Genomic DNA, 18590 nt, shown 5'->3' with positions numbered 1-18590 from the left:
AAATAATTATATAAAGTGGTTTTGTTTATGCTGTTAAAAAAATATTTTTTCAAATGGGGAGAAATGACAAGTTTTGATTTTATGTTTCTAGGAAGGAGGTATGACAAGTAAAAGAGGGTATCTTTACCCTACCCCCTATACAATCATATTTTTGAATAATTGAATCCTGAAGTCACTCTCAATCTACCTATAATACTACAAACTAGTCTTCCTCGTTAATAAATGGCTGAGGTTAACCAAAACTGAAAAATGTACCCCACACATTCAATAGCCAACACAGTGAACTATTCAAGTGGCTGTTCCTAATTCCACCTAGCCAACCTCTCTTATTTGGTCTGTGCGATTTAAGTGTTCTTGCCAAGACTGATCTTGATTTACTTTGAATGATGTGTTCAAAAATCGGGCAAATATTACTTTCAGTCATATGCATAACCATTTCACTAATATCAGCTCAGGATGGTGATGGTAAGTTTAGTTATTTTATGTTCTTGGTTTTACATATTTTTTGTTCATCAACAGTCAGTTACAGGCGAATGAAAATCTTGTAATACTCGTATCTCTTAGTTGTATTTCTTCGGGCTCTCAAAGATGATTGGAAGAACACACCACCTAGCTGGGATCACAGTTCCGATTCGTGTGATAGCAGTTGGGAGGGCATCAGCTGCACAAACGGTCGTGTGACCAGAATGTGAGTCTTTTGATCAATTTGAGATTAAATATTTACAAGCAGGTGTTTTAGTAGCAAAAGTGTGATTATGTTATATAACTTTTCAGCACCTTGGCAAACATGCAACTTTCGGGTGAGCTCTCTGGACACATCTGGCAGTTTACCGAATTGCAGATTCTGTAAGTCCTAACTTGTTTATTTATGGTAGTTTTGATGGTTTACTTCTAGGAAATCTTGATGAATTGTATCGGTATGTAGAGATCTGTCGTACAACAAAGAATTGATCGGTTCACTCCCTCCGGAAGTCCAAAATCTGAGGAAACTAACCGAACTGTAAGTAATTTCACTGGTCCGATTCGAGACATCATTGGATGCAGTTCGTTACTTATATTGTATTTTCAGAACCCTGGTTGGATGCGGCTTCACTGGTCCTATTCCGGACGCCATTGGAAACCTTGAAAGTCTTACCTCTTTGTAAGAAATTTCCTCTATAACCTTTCATTATTAGTTAGCATTATGAATTTACATCGAGATAGTTGGTAAACGGGCAACAAGCTGCGCCGCTACCCCTTTTTGAATAGCAAATAATTGATATATTATTATTAACCCAGGACCCACATACCAAATAATTGATCTTGGATAAACTGATATTTTATAGCAATAATATAACTTTTGAAATCAGGTTTTATTAATAAATAAATGGGACAAAATATATTTTGGATGAACCAAAAATAATCTGTACAGAATGACATAGTATTTGCGACTCGAAAACACGATTGCAATTTTGCGACGCATTTGCGAACGAAATCACAATTATTGTTTCAAAAGCTGTTCCAAATCGTTTGCAAGATTTGCAATAGCTGAAGCGGCCTCTAAAATTTTTCTCCATAAAACCAATTTAAATCAATATATTGACTTGACAATGGGTATTGCATAGATCTCTGAATTCAAACAGCTTCACCGGATCCATTCCAGCTTCAATTGGCAAGCTTAAAAATCTTGATTGGTTAGATCTCACTGGTAACAAGCTTACAGGGAGTATACCAGTTTCTAACGAGAGTACACCTGGTCTTGATATGTTAAGTAATGCGAAGCACTTGTATGTTTATAATGTCTGTTGTCTTTCCCTTTAGTCCAGTTTGTAAAACAGAAGGTCACTTATGTTTTTATTGTTTTCAGTCACTTAGGAGACAACCAGCTTTCTGGTGAAATCCCACCTGGGCTCTTCAACTCCACCATGACACTGATTCATCTGTACGTTTCAATCGATCCAATATATTAACGATTAATACAAGAAAAAAGCATGTACGATAACTAGATAACTAGACATGAACTTTTACGCGATCTATCAGGTTGTTAGATAACAACAAGCTTAGGGGCACTATTCCTTCCACCCTTGGACTTGTCACGTCTCTCCAAGTTGTGTGAGCATCGCTTTGCTAACTTTTAACTTCAGATTTGCTATTCGATCTACATTTTACGCGGAAACTGAATGACTTGTTTTGAATTGAATCAGACGACTTGATAGGAACTCTTTGAGTGGCAATGTCCCTCCAAGCATCAACAATCTTGTCAATACTAGCGGCATGTAAATTCCACAACCTCAAACATGAAGTTTTGTGTTCTTTTTATATTGAATATATAAGAGGTTTGATAATTTGAGTTTCATAGGTTCTTGTCAAACAATCAATTGACCGGCCCTATACCGGATCTTACAGGCATGAACCTCCTGAACTATGTGTAAGTAAGAAGACATTATAGCATCAGTTTGTTCAAAAGAAAAGGTCCTATTGAACTCATTTTCTTCTCTATTAATAACTACACATTTGCAGAGATTTAAGCAACAATAGTTTTGATCCGTCACCAGCACCGTCATGGTTTTCAACTCTACTGGCTCTGACAACTATGTAAGCAAACTTATTCGGATTAAAACGTCTATATCTCGCCCTAAATGGATGCTCAAATGTTATCCGCGCAGTAAGATGCACAACACTAACCTTAGAGGAGAACTGCCGCGTGACTTGTTCCGCATTCCTCAGTTACAGAAAGTGTTAGTATATGATCAGTTTGTTGAATGTTTAAAAAAGTTTCTACATGCTAATATCGAATTAACTCCAAACGGTTGTTTTGACAGTGATTTAAGTTCCAACATGATAAATGGCTCTTTGGATATTACATCAAATCCTAGCACACAACTTCAACTTGTTGATCTTCAACATAACCAAATTGAGGGCTTTATCCAACGAGATCAATATGAAGATAGTATTGTTATAATGTAGGTTTTGTAACTACATTCCGTTTGCATGCGTCTTTCATAAAAGTGGCAAAAGGAGTTTGCAGGATAACAATGTGATTTTGCTAATGGGCCGAGGTTTGATGGTTAAATAGGTTTTGTTCTAAGTTTTATTACAAAAGCTACTTAGTACAATAATCTATGTTTTAGGCAATTCTGGTTGCTTTTTATTAATTTTAACAAAACTGTGTAGTGAGATTTTTTTAAAATATTAAATGTTATTAGAAAAAATAGAAATTTAATTCAAACTGAAATTGAAAACAAAAAATAACTATAACGAAAAATCAAAGTGTGTCTGATGTCGCCTATTCCAACGGCCACTTGCTGTTTACGTGACTAAAAGATATAAAATTTACGAGTGCAGACTTGCCGATAATTTAATATGTAGAGAATCTGGTGTGACGGACCGATACTGTTCCTCTCACACAAATATTACTACATATTCGACGCCATGGAACAACTGTGGACCTGCTTCATGTGTTTCTAACCTGGTTTTGAGTCCAAACTGTCAGTGTGCATATCCATACAAGGGGTCAATTTACTTCAAAGCTCCTTCCTTCTCTTCACTAGAAAACTCCACCATTTACCTCTCGCTTCATAATTCATTGATGGCGTTATTTCAGGACGCTGGTCTCAGTGTAGATACAGTGTCATTAAAGAATCCTAGGAGAAATGCGGATGATTATCTTGTGATTGATCTTGAATTTTTCCCATCTGGAGTACCAAGATTCAATAGGACAGGGATTCTTGCGCTTGGGTTCGCCCTTAGTCCTCTAAAGTTCATTCCTCCAGAAGGATTTAATTACATCTACTTTTTCATTCCTGAAAGTTATGAGTTCTTGCCAGGTAATGTCTTTCTTAGTTTATGTTATCATATTAATCAAACTTGTACAATCATTGATTTGTATTTGTCTCAGGTACCAAACACAAGTCATCCAACACTGGAATTATCGTGGGATCCGCAGTTGGTTGTTGTGTGCTTGTGGGGATATTAGTTCTTGTAGGAACGTATTGTTTTCTTCGAAAAAAACCAGCCCAACAGGCCCAGCCCTTTGGTAAGTACTGTCATACACACGCTACAACAAATTTACAAAGTTTTCCTACTTATTGTTGTTAAGTTATTAACACTTAAAATCATATAAAAACTTCATATTTAGATACGTAAAAATATTCAATAAGAGTTATAATTGTATACATACTTTATTTTTAATATTATTAATCCCAATTCCAAAGGTAGTCTTGTCCTCAAACCAATTATATACATATTTCTCGTAGCTAGTTATAAAAAATATTTGTGTAATATGGCATAAATACTTGCAGCACTCTGGGATCCAACCAGTGGGAGTGGTGGTGTTCCACAGTTGAAAGGAGCAAGGTCCTTCACCTTTGAGGAACTTCAGAAATACACAAACAACTTTTCGGAAATTAACAACATAGGAAGAGGCGGATACGGGATGGTTAGTGTTGGTACACATTAGCGATTAACAACATAGGCGAACTTCATGCATTAATGATCAAACAATATTGTTTAGGTATATAAAGGAAGTCTTCCGAACGGGCAGCTGATTGCAATCAAAAGAGCTCAAGACGGATCTTCACAGGGTGGGCTCGAGTTTAAAAATGAGATCGAACTTCTTTCAAGAGTTCATCACAAGAATGTGGTGGGCCTCATTGGATTTTGTTTCGATAAGGGTGAACAAATGCTGGTTTATGAGTATATCGTGAATGGGACACTCAAGGATAGTCTTTCCGGTACTCATATTTGAACTCCTTTCTTATAGTCATGTTTGAGTAATTGGCATCTTAAATGACTTTTTATGTGACAAAAAGTTAGATTAGTCGGTACAGCCTTTTGAGGCTTTTCCAACCCAACAAAGAGTCACTATAAAAGCAATCTCTTTAGGACATAACTAGTGGATGTGTTACTATGGATTGTGGTCTTTTACTTTTCACTAACAATTTACGAGTTCAGAGAGATCCATTCATATAATATTTTTTATGGCTGCAGGTCCAAAAATTTCATTTCAGTCTTTATTGGTTCAAAACGTTTATATGTGCAGGGAGATCGGGCATTAGGTTGGACTGGATACGGAGGCTTAAAATTTCACTTGGAGCAGCAAGAGGCTTGCAATATTTACATGATCATGCTGATCCCCCAATCATACATAGAGACGTTAAATCAACTAACATCTTACTAGACGAACGACTAGTTGCGAAAGTTGCCGATTTCGGTCTATCCAAGCCATTAAGTGACGCTAATAGAACTCATGTAACCACTCAAGTCAAGGGGACCATGGTTAGTATATCTTCTTTACGATAAGTGCTCATTTTATTATCATATCGCCAAGTGTTTAGTTTCAACATAGTATAAAACACAATTATTGCACATGTTAGAAAATAAGTCAAAACATGTAATGGTTGAGGGTGAAATTGGGCTATGATATATTATACAATGACCCCACTTGCTAATCTAAGGGGCTATTTGGTAATATCTGAATGGTTAAGTGTTGAACCAGTTAAGAGGCCTGAATCATTAAGTGTTGAACCAGTAAGAGGTCTGAACCATTAAGAGGCAGTATAATGCTTAATCGTTCAGAGGCAAATGTCTGACCAATTCTGATTAGAGATCTTAACCATTCAGACTTTGTATAATGCTTAACCATTCAGAGGCAAATGTTTGAACCATTCAGACATCTACTCGCGAAACAAACAGTCTGAACCATTAAGTGTTGAACCGGTAAGAGGTCTGAACCACTAAGAGCTTCACTAATAGGTAAACAAACGGCCCCTAAGTTATTTATCTAATTTACAAGTTAATGTATATAATTCAATCTAATGATGCATATATAAATGGTGTAAATTGAACCCTTTAATGATTTGTGAGAGAAACAAACAGTCTGAACCATTAAGTGTTGAACCGGTAAGAGGTCTGAACCACTAAGAGCTTCACTAATAGGTAAACAAACGGCCCCTAAGTTATTTATCTAATTTACAAGTTAATGTATATAATTCAATCTAATGATGCATATATAAATGGTGTAAATTGAACCCTTTAATGATTTGTGAGAATATTGATGGATGCAGGGTTACATGGATCCTGAGTACTACATGACTCAACAATTGACCGAAAAGAGTGACACTTATAGCTTTGGAGTTGTGATGTTAGAGATAATAACCGCAAGAAAACCGATCGAGAAAGGCAGGTACATTGTGAGGGAAGTGAAAGAAGCAATGAATAAGAATAAAGAACTCTATGACTTAAAAGAGGTCCTTGACCCAGCTATTGGTTTTAGTAGCCAACCCAATGGATTGGAGAGGTTCGTGGATTTGGCTCTTAGGTGTGTTGAGGATACGGGAAATCAAAGACCAACTATGAGTGAAGTCGTGAAAGAACTAGAGAGCATTATGGAATTGATAGGGCTTAACCCACGCATTGAATCATCATCGTCAACTTCAGCAAGTTATGAAGGAACGAGTAAAGATTACAACTATCCAGATAGTAGTGATAGCCTTTTATCTTATAGCGAAGGTTCATTACCTTCAAAGTTGTATCCAGAATAGCAATCTTTATTTTGCAATGAAGTGGTAAGAACGCGTGCACATATTGAACTCGCACAAATAAGTTAAAAAACCTAAAAGCATATAAATATTGTATTTATTAATTTAACTAAATAGTAGAGGTAAAGTTGCAAATAATTTTATTTCCTTCTTACATCTTTAATTCTCCCTCTATTCTCCTCAAGGTGGGATTCACGAATATGTTTTACACAAATAGTGATTCCAATACCATCTTACCCTAAGATAAGGTAACTGTTGTAAAATTTCTTTTGACTTTACACATAAATAAAAATCCAGAAAAAACAAAAAGAGATAATAAGTGATAAGTGATATTCTTTTGTAAACAGGCCAACCTACATTCTTAGGGGGTCGGGGCGCTCCGTGGTGGCCGGGTGATCAGGCGTGGTACACCGCCGCCACCAAGGTGACGACGCGTGGATTCCACAACGCGTCGTCGGCATCACGCATGAAGAGAGAATGGTCCTTTATCTTTTTCAGAACAAATTGTAGAACAAGGTAAGAATGGTCCTTCTTTATCTTCATAAATCAACAAATTGCAGAACAAGGCTTTGGCCAGAGAGGGAGGTTGGTGGAGAGTGGTGGGATGGAGTCTTTGGTGGCTCTGATAAGGTAGACGCCGGTGGCTCGTCGGTACCGGAAAGTTGTGGGTGTGTCAAGATTTCGGTGGTGGAGAGAAGGGAAAGCTAAAGATGAAGTTGCCATTTATGAAACTAATAAATAGTCAATTATTGGTTGCATATATGCCATAAAATTGTTTTTTATTTAAATGAAATTTATAATTTATTGTTTTATTTTTAATTTATAATTTAAAAAAAAAAACCATCACTAGTGATTGGCACCTCTATTAAAATCCATCACTAGTGATGGAATAAAGCTCGATGACGTGACAGAACTTGAGTTGAGTGTATGTTTTGAGTGATGAAAAACCATCAATAGTGGAGCGTCTCTACCCCTTTATGTTTGCATAGCTTAGTATCTAGCTTAAATGATGATTTCACTATTTTTAAAATAAAACTACAGTATCAAGAGGCATACTTGTTGGATTATATGCCAAAATATTGATAATCAACGCTGCTAGAAAATGTACAATACAAAAAGTTACACTTTAGGAAACAAACAAAATAAGATTTTTAAAGAGTTAAATACTCTAACATGAAATGTGGCAACTTTGAGAATAAATTATCGATCGAGTAATTTATATAAATTAAAGGGTTTGTTTATAAATAAAACAAACTCAAGGGTTATTGATTAAGTTAGTTAACTAATAATATTTTATATACTACGTTAGTTAGTTAGTTAATAAATACTTAAATATTATAATTATAGATATAAATATGGAAAAGGAATATTTTTTGAAAAAAAAACATTTTAACCTAACATGTTCCAAAATATAAGGAGACGTTATAAATAGGACATTAGGTTTTACAAAGTTTTTCGATGAAAAAATCCCATTTTCTCATAAAAGTTTCTAAGTAGCTTACATAGCATAACAAGAATTCACATTGTATAGCAAATAATGATGAGAGCATTGTAAATTTAATTTGTTCACGAGAGATTATTAATGTTTGAGATTGCGAGGAAAGTGCGAGTCATGTCCCCAACATTGAAATGAAATTCATATCCAAGATAAAACACATTAAAATTGAGTTAGCATAAAATTGAGTAGTAGTCTTGTATATGAAGAAAAGAATGGGCCAACCAATGAAATGGACTTTAGTTGGTATGCAATTAAAAGAATTAATAAATTGGGCCAATATCACAAGACAAGGGAAGTTTTTGAATAAAGAAAGACGCACGGCAATTAATATAAAGAGATCATATACGACAGACTTGGGGGATCGCATAACAGAGGAGGGTTTTAGACGGCTGTATAAAGAGAGGCACATCAGGAGGGCAGAAGGCAATTCGTAAAAGGGGCAGCCTTTTGGCTGCCCTGCACAGGGATGATGCTTGACGTTGGGATGACGACCATGCGTGGCTAATTGACGATTCGTAGGGTTTAGTACTTTTCTCAATTTATTCATGTTTGGAATTATTTTTGACATTGGCAACGTTTTATAAATAATTTGATGAGTTGGTTTATTTATACTATTTGCATGTGTTTGAGTTCTTGCTTTACAACTTTCTCAGTTGATGACAAAACCTTGTAGCTTGTTGGGTGACATAGAGTAGGTTAATTCACATTAGTAAATAGGGTAATTGAACTATAAAAGAACTAATGACAAAGACCTGTTTTTTTATTACCACTTAAATTCATGGTTGCAAAAGTTGTTAGGCACTCCCTAGTCGGATTTGAGAGTACTCATGACTACTCGGGAAGTACTCGGCCTAGGCGGAGATTACTCGGGGAGTAATTAGCTTAGGCGAACAGTACTCAGGCCTCGGCAGCCTACCTTCTGGCGAGTACTCGGAGCCTAGGCGGGAGTTTTACAACCATGCTTAAATTAACCAACTTTTCAGCACCATGTCTATGTGGTTTCTAATTAAGTGATTTAGTTGAGTTTTCTGAAACCTAGAACTAGAAACCTAAAGGAGATTGCGTTTTCTCTATCTATCCCCAAATCACATTAGTAATAGTTGATAATTTTCTAGTTGAACACTAACCACATATTTCCTGTGGAGACGACCTTACTTACCCATACTAGTACTGGTATTTAAGTTAAAATAAATACTTTTGATTAGCCTCTTCATACATCTCAAAATCAACCCTGTCACAAATAGCACACGTCTCTGTATTTTTTTCATAACCAACAGAAAAGAATAATATGCCTACACCCCGTGCTTAGGTCGTGGCCATTTGCAATTAAATGAACCGAGGATATCCAGGACACAGTTGTATTAAACCCCAATGTTTAAGTTATCAAGTAAAATGGGGAACTTGTACTTACATTTGCATGGAGTCTTATTGAGGGAGTACTTTATGACAAGTGTGAATTCTAACATATTTGGTTTGACATGTATTTGATGCATGCTAGCTATGTCATGTCTTTAGAGCATTCACAATGGAGTTCTTATATTTATGTGAGTGGGATAATTATATTATATGGAATGGTTGTGAGTGGACGAGAGAGAAAATGTTACTGTTCATCGGTAAATATACGGGAACACTGTTCACAACCTATAAATATTCTAATATTTTGTAAAGCAGTTGTGAGTGGAAGAGAGAGAAAAGGTAATGATAAAGGTATAAAAAGTATTATTTATTCAAAAAGAGGGAGAAAAAATAGTGATCTTTTCAGAACGTGGCCAGTTGTTTGAAAGGTCTGTTTACAAAATATTTGTCTTCAAGTGTGCCTGTTCCCCATTCTTCCTTACCATGGCAAACCTTTGTTCAAAACGTGGGTCCCTTTGAGGAAACCCTTTAATGAATATAGAAAGGACTATTTTCAAAATATTTGTTTGAAACCTTTGTTGTGCTAAACCTCTGTTTGAAACCTGGGCATAGACGATTAATTTAGAATTATTGGTGTAATATCTTTCAGGTGTACAATACTATGTCTAGGTTACATAACTTAACCCATAAGCGCATATTGATAGTTGGGTTATGTCATAAGCATGCAGTCTAAAAAGTTTTATAACCAAGTATGGTGTTGGGGCTAACTAAACTCGTCTAAAACCCGACCCATTGCCATCAATTTACTCGAATCGTATGCCCTGGAACCTTTTTAATTTTATTTTTGTTATTTTTTAGCGTGTTTAGTAATAGTTAGTTCTTTAGCCACTGACCTTTTCGATCATTAGAAGTGTAGGATCGAAGGTTCGACCAAATGAGTCGATCAGAAGAGTTCTAGATCAATACGAAAGGCAGAAACAGACGTATCGATGTTGTAGCAGCTTGATTTACACTTAGAATCACTTTAACTATCTCTTGTATTGATTTCACAACGTTTTACAGGCTGAAGACACTTCGGCAGAGCTTCGCTACCAGAATCAGAATGTTACAAATAAAGAACCAAGACCTAGTATTTATAGGGACAGCCACTTCGTGTAAACCTGCTAGTTCGTCCCTGTTTCCCGTTTCTTTCGTACTATGTGCCCTGGTCTATCTATTCTATTACAAGACTCGATACAAGACGAAGTCGATAGACATATGCACCAACAAACTCCCCCTTGGATGTTGACGAGTCTTCGGTGTCGAGTCTTCAATATGACGAGTCTTCAGTCTTGATCAGTCTTCTCGCTCTCTCCAAGGTATCTTTCTCTGTAAGCATCCTCAATCTCTCTCTCTTACCTTTCTCAGAATCTCAACCTGACTCTATCCTTTCTCTAATTCTCTTGATCAGATCTCTTGATTCCTTAAGTTTATTAGCATTAGCAGCTAGCGTGGACCGCAAGATTCGAACATGGCTCTAATGTTTTCAGACTCCCCCTTGGATGTTGATCCAAAATCTGTGTCTGGTTCTTACGTCCTCAGACTCCCCCTTTCGATAAGCTGGGATCGCAATCTGGAAAGCTCTCGTTCTAGGATAGTAACCTGGCTCAAACTCTGCTCAGGCTTAGACACGGGGATCTCGCTTTGCAGCTTTCACAGGTTCAGGACTGTTTCCTGGCTCTCAGAAACCTGGCTCTAATCTGCATATCCTCAGGAGTCGAAACCTGGCTTTTGCATAGCTGTTTACCTACACAAACTCTACCTAAACATAAGACTTTTATATATAACAATTTTAATCTTTGCTTACCACTTGTTAAATCAATCACAAAACATCACTTATTAGATTATGACATTTCTCAAATTATCTCAAACTTTATCTTCACTTTTCATCTCAAACATACTCTCCCAATCTACTTTTGTTCATCATGTTTAGCACTCGAAATTTTGAAAATCAGCTTTTCAACATCAGTTATCGAAAATAAGATGAAATAAAATCTTTTTGATTTTTTTAAAATTTTATGCTAAAACACATTCTTTTTGGATTTTTGTTTTTAATGAAAAGCAGTAAAGAAATATTTACAGACAATATTTTTGTGAGCTTGTGTAAGAGGATCATATCAGTTTATGAGACAAATCACTAACACCGTTGACCTTTTTAGACTTTAAGTTATAAACAATTCACTTAGATTGTCAGTATACTGATCCACTTAAATTTTCACACAAAGTTCAATTGTTTCGAGATACGAGATTAGTGTTTTAAGCACTTAAACTTATTCGCGTGTACCATCTCAGAATATACTCTCGTATCCAGACTTCTATATTCAGTCTTACAGGTGAATGTACACTAATGATATCTATAAACGGGTAATGCGAGACCATGAGAGCTCAGGTTAGAAATTCCGTTCAGACAAAGAGATGATGGCTCGTCTTTAGGTGTGTCCCGTTTGGGGATCTTTTCTTCAACAGCACATGATTAACATTTTTCAATGTTTCATCATTTTTATGCTGAGGGTGGGCTTTATGATTAAAGCAGTGCAGAATATTATACGAGGACTAGGCTATTGCTCCCGCAAAATCAGAAGTCCTGGTATAATACCCCAGATATCATCACGCACAAAGACCTAGTATGTCAGAAATAGAAAATCTTTCAAACAAGATTTCGGGGGTTACCCATATATTCGAGAGATGTTTCCCACGAGATAAGTAAGTATTGATATTTAGGTTTATATCTCGAAAACAATCTACTGAATGTATAAAAACCTACTGGCATATCATCAGTGAGACCGTTTATCACATTTTAACTTTCCAATTCTTTAGCGTGCTGTGATAGTCCACTGATGTACTATCATTTCCTCTTTTTCACAACAAAACTCAAAATGTGGACTATCACAACACGCTAAAGAATTGTGTACTATCATTTGAAAATTCAATGTTTTTGGCTTTTTAGATTTTATCATGTTTTTGGTTTTTTCAAATTTTCAAAATTTCTAAATTTTTTACTCCCCCTAAAATCAAAAATATGTTTCAATTTTTTATTTTCAAGGAAAATTTGAAAATAAACGCAATAAACTGTACAAATAAACTGATAAACTGATGTGAATTGCTTCAATTCGCCATCCACTTGGCGTAAACAATCAGAACTCCCCCTGACAACAAACTATTTTCCCATTATGATTTCAAAACACTTAGGTTTGTTTTAATCAAAATGGTTTTTCCGGAAAATAAGTTTTGTTGAATTCACGTATCTTGTAGGATCGGGGATTAATTCATCACTTTGTTTTTTCAACCACTTGTAAAAATTATCATTTGACATTTTTCAAGAATACCACTTATTAGGAAAGTTAAATCAAGCTCAACTTAATGAGCTTGATTTACCACTTGTAGGTTCTTATCAACAATACTTGTAGATCGAAATATGACAGTTTTGAATTTTTCAAGAAAAAATACCACTTGAAAGTTTTTTTTTTCACAAAAAAAAACATTTTTCAAGAAAGATGTCGATTCCTGCTCCACGATTACCAACTTGAGAGCTCCGGCACGTCACGATTTTTAAGCATGGAATACAGACACCCAAGCCTGACCAGCTTTCGGTGTAATCTGTTCAATTTCACTTGATTTTTGAACATTCCTTTTTTATTCATAAAAATCTTTTACCCCTTTTTCCTTCCCATCGACCATTTTTCAAAAAATATGTTTCACTTTTCCATTGAAAGCTTTTTCGACATCAAATTCTTTCTTTTCAGAATAGAATTGATTCGAAATCTCTACTTTTCCAACTTTTTGTTTAAAGTTTTTAGTCCTCAATGGTGGAAAGTTGACATCATCCATTGGCAGAACTGAATTTTCTCTTTTTAGATCAAATTGTGGTTCCTCTTATTTTGATGAATCAGATTCATCGCCAGATTTAACATCTGATTTCTTAACAACCCACTTGTGGTTATTAAGATTCACTTTTCTTTTGTAAAACCTTTTTGAACTCTCACCAACTTCAAATGTAGAATTTTTAAATACTTTGAATTTTTCAATTGGTGGTTCAATTTTATCAACAACTTTCTCTTTGAGTTTAGAAACAACTTCCTGTTTTGTGTTGGTTGCCATTGGACAATTCCAGGCGATATGACCAACATTTTTGCATCGGTAACAGGTTCTTGTCTCCTTTTTTCTGATTAGCTTCATTTTTCTCATGTTTTTGTTTTTCTGCAAGAAACGCTTTATTCGATTGCTTCCAGAATGAGCTCTTTTTCTCTTCTTCAGAACTTGCCCCTGAAACAAACACAGTTTTTGATTTAAAATCTTTAATATTTTGATTATTTTCAACATCAAAACCCAACCCCTTCTTTTTGAAATTGCTTTTATGATTTGGTTTCTTTTGTTGACCTGGACCGAAACATTTCTTCTTGTTTTAACGTTGTTGAACTCTAGAAGTATATTTAGGTTTTGAAAATCCCATTTTATCTTTTATTTCTGAAAACTTTATTTGTATCAATTTAAAAACTGTTTTAATATTTTCAATTTTCACATTTTTAATTGAAAATTCCTCATTAGAATATAATTTGTCTGAATCATTCAAAGTATATGCCACTTTGATTGGTTCGACATTCAAATTATTTTTTGATAACAGAAATTTTTTATTGTAAACCCTTTTGACCGATGATTTCAAACTGTCAACTGATGAACTCGAACTCTCAGATTCAGACTTTGACTCTGACTCCTCATCTTTATCCAACACCTAATCGACCACTATCTTTATTTCAGAATCATGATCAGTGTCAGTGTTGGTGCATACATCTGTCGTCTTCGTCTTGTATCGAGTCTTGTACCTAGATATGTTAGATCAGGGCACGTTGTTCGAGATAGTAGCTAATTTAGGTGTTAATTAGAGAGATTCCGCTTGAATGAGATGATTCCGCTTTAAATGGCTTCTGTCACTTTCAAGAGAAATCAACAAGTTCTGATTCCTCTTGAAATGCATATGTCATGTTCAAGCGGAACCTCATGCTGTATATATAGCTGGTTCAAGCGAAATCATATAGAAGAGTTCTTGATTCGGAGAGCGAGGTGCTGCCGGTTTATCCAGTGATTGTACTTGTTGTTATATCAATCAGAAAGGTGTTTAAAGTGATTTGCAAGCTGTTTCGACGTCTGTTTCTTAGTTTCCGCCTCTGAAACAGATTCAAGAGTTCCTCTGAACGACTCGTTCGGGTCATCACACGATCCTACAAATGGTATCAGAGCTCAGGAAGAGGAGTTCTTACCGATTCAGCTCAAAATTTCTGTTTTCTACACCTTCTTTTCAAAATTAATAACTTTTCACGGTTAAAATCGGCTCATTTTCTCACAAATTGTGTAAAACTGCATTTTAACAAACCCTTGAAAGTTTCAGAATAAAATTCGCATTAAAAATTACTAAAATGGACCAAAGTTGATATTCCGCTTGAACGAACATCAGTGATTCTGCTCGAGATTGCCTTATTCCTCTTGAGATTTTCAAGCGAAATCTGTGATTCCGCTTCAACATTGTCTAATTCCGCTCGAAAGTTGATATTCCGCTTGAAAGTTCAAGCGAAATCAGTGATTTCGCTCCAAATAGCAGTAATTCCGCTCCAAACTGGTTATTTCGCTTGAAATTGATTGTTGGTTATTTCGCTTGAAGTTATTAGTTGCTGATTCTGCTTCAAGATATTATTCCGCTTGAACAGGTTGTGTGTTTGAGAGTTTGATTTCGCTTGAGAGGGTATTTCACCTGAACTTGATTTCATTATGAGTGAAGAGTTTTATAACGCGTTTGCCACATCCCCGACTACTCCAGCTTCAATTGCTCAAAACATGAATTTGGAAAATGAAACTGGAACATTGCAAAAACCCCCAAAGTAATGAGCATTGAGGAGTATTACGGATGGAAAGACAGATTTGAAAACTGGGTTCAAGCTAACCATCTAAGATCATGGGAGTGTATTCTGAAGAAGTATGCCTTACCACGTACTGATCTGCAAGTTGGAAAAACGATTTCTGAATTCAGTGACCAAGAACGAGATATGTACAAAGCTGAAAAGATGATGATTAGTCTACTTCAGCAAGCCATTAAGGAAGACATCTTTGTATTGCTTCAGCATAACATAACTTCAAAATCAATTTGGGATGCTCTTAGAATTAAGTTTGAAGGAAGTGAAAAGATGATCAAGGGTAAAAAGGCACTGCTTAAGAAAGAATTTGATCTTTTTACAAGTTTGCCAGGAGAAGATACAAAGAAATTGATCGAACGATACTGCCACTTAGTGCGATCTATGTCTATGTTAAGCATAACCAAAGATCGAGAGGAATGGGTCGACAAGTTAGCTGACGCCTTACCTCAGAAAGAGTGGGGTACATATTTGATGATCTTGAAAAACACCGGAGAATATGATGGGTTGACGATTTCTCAGTTCATCGAGAAGATTGAGGGTCAAGATCTTGAACAGCAAAAGATTGCGAGGATGAATAATCCTAGTGGTCAACAAGATGTGAAAATGTACTACAAAGGCAGTGTTCAAGAGGTTGAAAGAAGTCCGAAGATTCAAACTGCGTTTAGTGCTGAAAATTCATCTGAAAATGTTGATCAAGGTTCAAACAAAAGCAGTGGTTTCTCTTCATATCCAAGTGTGAATCCAAAGAGTTCAACAGCAAGTTTCCATTCTCAAAGTACTAAAAGTGGTGGTTGTGTGATACGGTGCAACATTGCTTTGAATCTTCCAGAGGGTCAAAGTTTTTCTGAAGAAATTGCGAAAGATCACATGGCGCTACTTGCAACTGTGCTACAATTAGGGCTGTCCAAACTGCTCGACGATCGAAGATCGCTCGATGATCGCTCGAAAAATGCTCGAAAAATGCTCGTTCGATTCCCGCTCAGTTTGTAAATGAGCCGATCGGATCGGTTCGATTCAAATTCAATCCGAGCATGAGCATAGCTCCGCTCGCTCGTCGATCGCTCGGTTTCGCTCGAATTATTTTTATTAATAATTAATATATATATATATATTTATATTATAGTTTTTATAGATAAAAACCCCAAAAAAATATAATAACCCAAAAAAAACTAAAAGCCCAAATAACATTCAACCCAACTTAATATTTAATATATAAATCTAAGTATCTAACCCTAAATCTATTCTTCCCTAATCAGTTGTATTCAAATCGCCGCTCTAATCTCGGTCTCACTCTCCGGTCTCCACAGTCACAGACTCACAGTCTCCGTCTCCGACCCTCTAATCTCCGGCTCCGCTCTCTAATCTCCGACACACATATCGCCGCTGTCTCTAGTCTTCAATCTTCGGACGGTCTTCAACAGTTCTTCAATCTGCAACAAGTGTGTCTAATCTGCTGTTTTCTTTAATCTGTTGTTTGGTATGTTTGTTATAGTAGCATAGAGCAAGATGGAGATCGATGACATTCGACAGTTGGCAAAATTTTGATGTAAACATGGTTGGTGATTAGCTGTTGTTTGTCCCAGGTCCTTTCTAGCTTCTTGCTAGTTGGGCCTGGTTGGTTGTATTCGCACTTTATTTTGTGTTGCTTTTGTATTCGCACTTTATTTTGTGTTTCTTATGTATTCGCACTTTATTTTATGTTGCTTTTGTATTCGCACTTTAAGTTAGAATTTGTTTTTGTTGAACAAAGCCTTATTATTCAATCGAGCGAAAACGATCCGCTCGCTTTTTTTTAGGATTTGATAAAAACCGAGCGAAACCGAGCCGATCGATTCAAATTCAATCCGAGCATGAGCATCACTTTTGCGATCGGTTTTACAAATTTGATCCACTCGGATCGGATCGGTTGTAATTCAATCCGAGCATGAGCAGACCCTCGATCGGATCGGATCGTGAACACCCCTAGCTACAATCCTATAAAGGTTTGGTTGCAGGGAGGATCGGGAATCCTATGCTAACAAAGGAGGAGTACGATCAGATAGACGTTGAAGAGATGGAGCTCATGGATATCAAATGGTGTTTAGCTAGTGTCCTGAGAAGAGCTGAAAAGCTCAAGATGATTACTGAAAGAAATGATTTCCTTGATGCACATGTTTCTACTTTAGGTTTTGATAAATCTAAAGTTACTTGTTTTCGATGCAGGGAGAAAGGTCATTTCAAGAGGGAATGCAGGAATAGAGAAGCAAATGAAGCAAAGAATCCATTCGGAAGAGATGATTACTACCGGAAAGCCATATACCAACAAGTTGGTCAACAACAACAACAAGAACCCCAAGTGGCTCATGGTAGAAAAGTGATAGAAAATTCTTCAAAGAGAGCATGTTTAGTGAATCAAGATAATTTTAGCTGGGAAAAATACATTTCATCCGACAGTAAAGCATGCCTAATCAATCAAGATGATGAAAGGTTACCTGAAGGTTTTAGCTGGGATATGTTTGTGGATGAGAAAGGATAGCTTAAAGCTTTCATTCCTAAAATTGTGAAAGAACCAGATATGTTTACTGAGTGGATGAAAGCTATTGGTTTTAGTGTGAAGAATGAAGAAGAAAAGTCTGTTTCATCAGATGAAAGTTCACAAAGTTCAGATGAAAGCTCTGAAAGAGCAACTGTTTTTTATCAAACACTATCTGATTCTGGTTTTTCAGATGATGGTTCTGATAAGTCAATAGAGTTTGATCAATCACCAACTAATGACTGATGCGTGTGTAGTGTAATATTATTTTTATGAGTATTTAAGCCCCTTTTTACACTTTTAGCCAAGTTTTAAATTTATAAAACACGATATTCACTAACACTAAACACACATATGGGCAAGTGCACCCATCGTGGACGTAGTATAGTGTTGGTAAGATACTGAGGTCGTCCAAGGACACAAGAGCTTTTAATACCGGTTTATCCTCAACGTCTAATCAAATCAAAAAGGTTAGTAAAATGTTTTTAAACTAAGAAAATAAAAACTAACTAAATGCTGAAAAATAAAAATAAAATAAAAACAGATAGACAAGATGAATCACTTGGATCCGACATGTGTATTAGTATAACCTTTGATTATTTTTGCACTTTTGCACTTGTTTAAGAGATTATCTTAGTTATTGTAGTAGGCCCCTCTTTTGAAGGCGACGTTACCCTCAACCCAGTAGTTTGAGTCAGCAAGGATACAATCCTAAAGGGTCGGATTATTGAAAGATAATGAATTAAGTTATTAATGCAAATTGT

The 18590-nt window shown here is 36.0% G+C and overlaps 1 protein-coding gene across 2 annotated transcripts; it reads left to right on the top strand.

Moving 5' to 3' along the window:
* Nucleotides 1-221: 221 nt before the first annotated feature.
* LOC110924776 (probable leucine-rich repeat receptor-like protein kinase At5g49770) lies at nucleotides 222-6562 on the top strand. Of its 2 annotated transcripts, XM_022168771.2 has the most exons (19): nucleotides 223-465; nucleotides 565-688; nucleotides 775-846; nucleotides 926-1000; nucleotides 1070-1141; nucleotides 1605-1766; nucleotides 1847-1921; nucleotides 2020-2091; nucleotides 2184-2255; nucleotides 2339-2407; nucleotides 2500-2574; nucleotides 2646-2717; nucleotides 2802-2942; nucleotides 3325-3806; nucleotides 3878-4015; nucleotides 4281-4417; nucleotides 4493-4712; nucleotides 5021-5256; nucleotides 6045-6562. In XM_022168771.2, exons 1-19 carry the CDS (start codon nucleotides 384-386, stop codon nucleotides 6519-6521), a joined length of 2853 nt encoding a protein of 950 aa, XP_022024463.1. In that variant the 5' UTR covers nucleotides 223-383; the 3' UTR covers nucleotides 6522-6562. The 2 variants fall into 2 exon arrangements, with proteins under 2 accessions (XP_022024474.1, XP_022024463.1); XM_022168782.2 differs by lacking the exon at nucleotides 1605-1766 and having other exon boundaries at nucleotides 222-465.
* The last annotated feature ends 12028 nt before the right edge of the window (nucleotides 6563-18590 follow it).

This window comes from Helianthus annuus, chromosome 13 (genome assembly GCF_002127325.2).
Source record: "Helianthus annuus cultivar XRQ/B chromosome 13, HanXRQr2.0-SUNRISE, whole genome shotgun sequence".
NCBI lineage: Eukaryota > Viridiplantae > Streptophyta > Magnoliopsida > Asterales > Asteraceae > Helianthus > Helianthus annuus.
Note: the sequence above shows the minus strand (reverse complement) of the source record. Positions and strands in the feature narration are given on the sequence as shown.